The following is a 7,917-nucleotide window of genomic DNA, read 5'->3' as shown; positions in this document are numbered from 1 at the left end:
ATGATTGGTGAGTAACATTATGATTGAGGGCGAATTTAATGTCCTTATACTTGTTGAAGTTCTTGTGGCAGCTGCATGCGGGCATGCCATGCCACAAGACAGTTAGTTAGGCAGCAGGCTTGCTATTTTCAGAAATGTTCGACCCCCTCATTCTGGGGACTGCCCTAAAGCCTTAGCTAATGTATATTGTTGTTGTATATATGTTGTTGTTTTTGTTTTGTTTTGTTTTGTTTTTGTTTTATGTACGTCAATGTGATCCATGTCATACAATTGAAAATCAAATAAAAATCATTGAAAGAGCCCTGAAAAATGACTGTGGAATAGGGTGACCTCATTTCCAAGACTTTTCAGGCGTCCCACAAATTGAGAGCCTGTCCCACATTGTGACTGGCAGGCATCAGTGTTCAAATGCCTTAATAGTTAGTCCCCTAATTGGCCTTCTGTTGTAAAGCTCTCTCATTGTCTCTTGCTGCAAGATGTGTTTTTAAGCCTGTTAAAATATCATAAAAATAAAGCATGATTTTAAAACAAAATGTGACAGTGAGACACCAGAGAATATGACATCAAGGCATTTAATAGCAACTCAAGTAGTAAGTTAACTTGCTAACCCGGTACTCCAGTATCGCTTGTGTGGGGCAAGTGGGATGGGGGGACGGGGTCCCACTTGTCCCACACAAGCGATACTTGGAGGATCTGGTCACCCTACTGTGGAACCATGGCTTGAATTTATATGCTAACTTCTAAAGAGACAAGTGATTCTCAACCTTTATCATTTCAAGGAGGACCCAGAGTTTGTATGGAACTATAGGCCACAGCCAGCACGACACTAAGCTTTAAGCTATGACATTTTAACTCAGAGTGTACTAATGGACCAAATTGGTGTCAATTTGATGCCATTGTTTCAGTGTACAAATGGAACCAAACTCTCCTCCTGAGTTACATACCCAGAGTTCCCACATAAGGGCCCATTTATGGTTCCTATTAATTATTTAGCCGGGGAACCAATTAAGGACTGGAGGTTCTGGAGGTGTAATTGTAAAAATTTTATGGTATAGTATAGGTATGGAAGTACATTTACACATGTGGACTGAACTGGATTTTATAAACAAGATGATTTGAAGAAAAGAGAACTTTAGGAATCTTGAAACTCTGCATGAAATGACATGACTTACACCATAATATTATTATTACAATGCAGTTATCTACTTGGCTACTGTATGGTCACCTGATTCTCTTCCCCACTGTGCCTCCCAGAATGCATCTTCCTGATGACGGAGCAGTTGAAACTTGATCCCATGGCTGGATACCATGCCATTGAAATACTTGAAAGGTAAGGTGAAAAATGATCAATAATGTAGCTTCTATTCTATCATACTATTTGCCTTTATCCAAACCACTGTCCCTCCAGGTTCATGATCAAGCGCCTTGCCGATTTGTTCACTACTCTGAGAGCTCAAGGAGCTGCTGCAGATCAGCCAATAAACCACGAGGATGTTGTTTTTGAAAAGCTGAGGAACGAATACACACTGATTGTCTTCTCTTGTGTACAGATTGCAAGTAAACTGTCTCTGCACACTAATGTAAGTTATTGTGACACGTCCCACAATTCACCAACTTTCAAGGTCTTGTACATCTTTACCAGGCTTCGAGTTCTAAAATAGAATTTTCTCTTTGTCAAGATCATTGACCTCAATATTGGGGTGCGGTTTCTTCACTCGATGGGCCAAACAGTCTCCAAGCAAGCCCTTCTGGAGTCAGAATTAATGATCTTGAAAACACTTGAATTCAATCTAAATGTCCCAAGTGCTCTGACATCTGTGGAAACTCTTTTGGAGGTGCTTGGTAAGCTATCACGTCTTGACACAATTTAGCCTACACAAAGTAACAGGATGTGTCAATTTGTCTCATTGACATTGTGTACTTAGGGGGATGTGACTAATTGTCTTAAGGCTCATACATAGTCTGGGTTTTCGGTGGTGAGGTGACCACCGAACTACAACATGACGTCACGAGCCGCGGTGAAGAGCAAACCACCGCCACCGCTCCAGCTCTTCTCTTTGTTTTTACTCACCACTGCTCAACGTTGGTCACCTCTCCACCGAAAATCCAGACTATGTATGAGCCTTTATACGATGATAAGCCAAACTAGGTGCACCCAGCAAACCTCAAAAGCTCTGTCAGGAGGCATAAAATAATAATAACAGTGACGTCTGTTCTATCTACAGCCATGAAAGAGTGTGCATAGTATCTGTTGTCTTGCTCCCTCTCCTGCTATAATTAACATAATCAGAGTGACTTACAAGAGTCAGCGAGATCGAAATAAGCTGAGTAAGCATTAACTCTTTCACTCTGCTTTGCTGCATGAGTGTTGGCACTGTAAACTGTAAAAGTGTGTAAAGACTCACCTTAAGACAGTCTTGAGTTTAATGTGCAATTTTGGGGGTTCGTGGTCACAAATTGATAATTGCTCTGCAATCATTAATTTGTTTTCTAAATGACAGTTGTCATTGACCGATTAGAATAATATTCAATAATGAATGTCCTTGGCCTGTTGGCAGCGTGTACAATGACATTACTATGTGACGCACACAGACAGACAGGGCAAATGCCTGATCTCCCGGTGAAAAAAATAATCATAATTCTAATCGTATAGAAAGCAGCCACATTGATAAGGAAAAACGTGTACTTTCATAGGACACAACGAGTCATCGATCCCTGTTGAGCGTCTACATCCACTGTGCTGCCATGTTCTCAAGTTCACTTGCCTAGAGAAGACTGCCATCTATGACTCCCTGCTAATGGCCACCACTGAGTGCCTCACTCCATCTAGAGAGCAGAGGTAATACCCTTTTATATTTATGAATGGTTGCATGCTGCAAAGTTTGGATGATTTGGGGGGCATAAGCTTAATTTAAACTCCATCACATGTTTCCAGTTTTTCAGTGAGTCTATGAGGTGACAGTACTTCATTAGACACCCTGGAGTCATTTTTTATGTGCAATGGTGTATTAACTTTGTATTTAGGGTTTCTTCCTGGAGGCTGAACCCTTAACAGCCAAACGGGCCAATGAAATAAACAGTAATATAGTGACCCCCCCTTTATCATACAACTACAGCTGTGGGTGTGGCTTCAGTTCAGGTGGATCACCACCCATCACCACCCACCAGGCATACTTAATGAACTGGTGGGCGTGCCCACATAAAAACAACATTTTAACAAATACTGTACACTTTTTTGAAAGAAATATACCTCCTTATATAACAATAAGACCTGATGATCATGTTTTAGGGTGGAAAAAAACCTGCACACAATAAATTAAACAATCGAATACATTTGACATCTACAAAGGGCCAACCTTCCTACCAGACATTCTGCCAAACCGCACCGTACCAATTCCACCTCTGACACGCAAATGGATGAAAGGAGAGAAGGTGTGCACACGTACGCAGCTTCCCCTTTGTTTGTCCTTTGCCGTTACCATCCACAAAAGCCAAGGATGGACTAGAGAGAAGGTCATGCTAGACATCGGACCCTCGGAACATTCTTTGGGCATTACTTTTGTAGGCTGCTCCCGAGTCACGTCTCCCCAAGGCCTGTGCCTGCGACCGGCAGACATTCAGGCCAACACATGGACCCGGTTTGAAAAAATCAACAAAGCCAAGGGCCATGATGAACGCAGGAACGTGGACAAGGCCCTGCTTCGAATGCTTCGTAATTTATTCTAATTGTTATTGCAATTTACGATCTGCGTTCGCTTCCCGCGTTTGCGCGTCTTACTCGTATTAGAATGATTTATATGCTGTATATGTATTTCTTTTAAACAGAGAGAAATTTGTACCTGTGACTAAAGACTGTATGCTTCTCAGCGTTGGCGTGATCGCAGTGGCTACATACATCCTCAACATCAGCAAATGGGAACAGGTGAAACATTCAGTATATAACCATTTACATGAATTAATTGATTTAGTTTTTTTTCTTCTAAAATACACCCCTCGGAAATGTAACTTTGGTCGATTATTTCTCTTCGTTGTTATTGTTGTCACCTTTACAACAAGGTATAACTTGCAAGGATTGTGCAATTGTGGACTGAGCATTGCAACACAGCTAAGTGTGTGGGTAGTGCCGCAAAATCCTCCAATATGCTTCTGTTGGTAATCACTCTCGTTGATAGCGACCTACAGGTGTGTTTACGTGTGTGACAAATCATATGACTTTGACTATTTTGACTTTTATCTTCAAATCTGATTGGATTGGATTACTATGACTCTTAAGGAGTGCATTCATGCTTGATGTACCCCAACCATTTAAATTACCCTCTGACCGTACCTCTTACATCTAAACTCAGCACAAAAAGTTCGGAAACGTAACTTAGGTCGCTTATTTCTCCCCTTTAATAATACCAATTGGTATTGATTTCTATATAGTTTCTACAACGAGGTATAGCTTGTAAGGATCGGGCAATCCTGGCATGAGTAACACAGGTCCTAAACATGTGGGTAGCGCCTTCAAAAAATTGCAAATGGTTGGTATTCACCCTCGTTTTGAGTTTATTATTGATCACAGTTATAAAGAAAGGAACGGCATATGATGGCCATTTTGACAATTTTATACTAAGTTTTATAGGGAACTGGAAGATCAATACGCAGCCACAACATCTTGGTATGGTAGGGGCAGTATCTGCAGGCAAGACAGAACTTGTCATGATTGAAGGCAATCTGTGTCCGTGGACAAATACATATTAATTGTGGGTCCTTGACTTTAAACATTACATTAGGAAGCAAGGCCAAATAAGCAACTACATTCTTCAGAAAACACGCCCAAAGTTGCTTATAATAAGGAGACATGGCACTCTTTCTTTTCATGCATGCCAGGTGGTGGAAGAGCTGAGCTACATCACTGGGATCTCCCAGCAGAGCATCACTGATTTCACTCATGTGACAGTGATGCACATCACAAAAACAAATACTCCTGTCACTTCAGCTTGACTCACCTTTCATCCACTGGAAATACTGTATATTTGTGCTGATTTGGCCAAATTGAACTTTATAGACAATGTTTTCATGGGCACTGGTTATGTGCAACAGATGATTGCCTTTGGAAAGGCAGGTAGGTATTCATTGAAATACCTGTGTAATTAATTTATGTTTAAATGGTGCCAGAAAAGCAAACTACCTTTTTTTCCCCCAAAGGGGGACAGCTGAGTTCTAAAACGGCTTACATTTGATTGATTTGATTTGATTTTATCTATATTCTAAATGACACTTCATCACATTTGTTGTGTTTGCAGTAGATTTTACAAATCTATTTGTTATATTTGTAAATAAAAATGTTGAACTCTGTTTAAATGTGACTTCCATTGAAAATTAATTGTGAGAGCAGCTATATTTGCTGTTTTCGTAGCTATAGCTTCTATTTCAAAATCGGTGAGAAATGTGGGTATTGTTTAAAAATATATTCCTACCCATTCCTCTAATTGCGTCAACTGCCCATTGTGGGATTGTGTTATATTTATTTATTGTACCCTCTATCACTAACACCGGCTGGGTGAAATACACCCGAGCACCTGCCTGTAGAAAAGGACCCACCCATGTCAGAGATCCGCAACATTATGAAATTCACATAAACATAAATGTCTGCAGGTTAAAATCACCCTGTTCTAGGGTTAAAAGCATCACAGTCTCAGACCCTGGACTCTTAAAAGGATCACATGGCTAAGCCTCATGCCTTAACTAGAGCAATTGTAGCGTATTATACGTTATAAGGCTTATTGGCCAGGGATCCTTTTAAGATAGGCATAAGAACCTTTTTATGGAAAGCTTTTTTTGTATTCATTATTGTCAGCAATATTCCATTTTATTTGATTACCATTTTTGTCCCCCTTTAGCACTGACTGTTTCTTTATGGGTTTTTTTTAGGCCTCTCCTATGTCCAACTTTGAGGGTTTTATTTGTTCAGACACAAACATTGTCCTAACACAAACAAACACAACATGGAATGCCATTGACAATGAATCGACAGTTTTGAGCGTTTGTGAAAACATTAACATTGAATGCCATTGACAATGAATGGACAGTTTTAAGTGTTTCAAGTGCAAACTGTTATGTCTCGACTTCACATCTGTATGCTGTGGGTGTTCTGGCACTTCAGCGCCACTAGAGGGCTCCACAGCACCTGTCTCCCAGTTCTATGTTGTTAAAGTTGTGACAGCCACTGCCAGACATGGGCATAGAGTATTAAAAGGAGGGGGACATAGGTCCTCAGTTCTTAGAGTTAGACAGTTAAATGTCACGCCGTTACTGTGCTTTATTCTCTCCCCTGTGAACCTGCTCTCCTCTTCTCCTCTCCAATGCCATTGACAATGAATGGCCAGTTTTGAGTGTTTGTGTAAACACAAACATTACATAAACACAAACATTCGAAGGTGAGGATGCAACTTGTGATTGGCCGGAATGAGATTATGTATGAAGTTAAGAGCGCCCCTCACTTCACACAGGTGTGAGTTTCTTTTCTCTATGTATTTTCATTTACTCTGTAGATTATCTTTGGAATGAAAAGTGCAGTAGGCTACAGATTAAATGCATTGTATATGAAGGCTTCTCGACTCGAGTATTCTAATGATGGAAAACTATACATTATAATGCACTTATAAGGCATTAACAGTTGAATTATGCAACAACTTGTAACAATGTTCGTGAAGTATTATAACTTATAATTGATAAGTGCTGGTCATAATGCATTCACATTTATGAAGCATTCTAAATGTGCTGTTCCACTGGGCTTATGCATTATGACCAGCACTTATGTAAGGCATAATGTATGGCTGAGTGTTCATTGTTTATAGATAAATCACAGACAGACTGATTAACCATCGACGCAAAAGCGGAGCCCTAATGTGTTTGTCCTTCCAAGGCAAAATGAGAAGTCAGACTTGGACACACAGTAAGGTAAGGGGTGTCACCCTTACCTTGAATATATTGAGTTGAATACTTAAAAGAAAAAGAAAGAAAAGTGTGTGGCCTTCTGGCAGTATTCACAATAAATCTGGCACTGACCATATTATATACACACAGACCAAAGTCACCAAACCTCTTTTACAGACTTATCTAGAAGTCTGCAGAGCCAAGATCTTGAGGATCTTGAAATCCCCGTGCGAACGGCAAGGCTCCAATTTAGATGGAGGACTTCGGATGCTGTGACATCAGTTGTCTATGACGTATATATATGATTCCAAATTTGGGCAAGGTTTCAGACTATCCAAGCCCCTTTTTTATATAGCCTATACATTAATTGGTGACGGTAAAATTATATATATTTTTATATCCATTATATTATTGTACAATTATAATATTGATTAAAAATCTAATCTTGCAATTTGCAAACACACCACCAGACCCTCGTATAAACAGCTAGGACCCCCTGCAAAGCCACCGTCCTAATGTCTAATAATGGTGTGGCTACGAGTGGTTCTCAGACTCCATGTGGCCAGTTTGTGACCTCAGTGATCTATGACTGATCTGACGTATGACTATATTTGGGCAAGGTTTCAGACTGATCTGAGCCACACCCATTTGCTTCCATTATTGTATTTTAGCCTCCTTGACCTTGTGGCAACCATGCACAAGATACATGGTGCTGATCGTTCCAGGGGTTTCGTGTTATTAGCCTTGGTTAGGCAGACAAAGAAACCTGTCTTCCAGACGTCTCACATGCAGACGTGCACGCTCCTCTTAGAGAGAGCCACAGCATTAAAAAAAAAAAGTTTGTTTCTTCCTTCCCACCTCTGTGCCTCTCAAGTAGTAACTTGATGTTTTGCTACGGACCGCCAAAAACATGCAGAATGAGGATCGTTAATTTGGTTCTTTCCTGGCAAGTGCGTCTTGAACAAAACAGGATCTTTATGTCCATTCGCTATACCT

General features: G+C 40.4%; 1 protein-coding gene across 1 annotated transcript; it reads left to right on the top strand.

The window, feature by feature from the left end:
• cntd1 (cyclin N-terminal domain containing 1) lies at positions 1-4,986 on the top strand (the record flags this gene model as incomplete). Its single annotated transcript, XM_080762993.1, has 7 exons — positions 1-7; positions 1,255-1,330; positions 1,409-1,580; positions 1,680-1,842; positions 2,695-2,839; positions 3,826-3,922; positions 4,873-4,986. The coding sequence occupies 7 exons, from the start codon at positions 1-3 to the stop codon at positions 4,984-4,986; spliced, it is 774 nt and encodes a 257-aa protein (XP_080619119.1).
• Positions 4,987-7,917: the final 2,931 nt, after the last annotated feature.

Source organism: Protomyctophum bolini, assembly GCF_963924005.1.
Source record: "Protomyctophum bolini genome assembly, chromosome: 5".
NCBI classification, from domain to species: domain Eukaryota; kingdom Metazoa; phylum Chordata; class Actinopteri; order Myctophiformes; family Myctophidae; genus Protomyctophum; species Protomyctophum bolini.
This window is presented reverse-complemented; position numbering and strand designations above follow the sequence as displayed.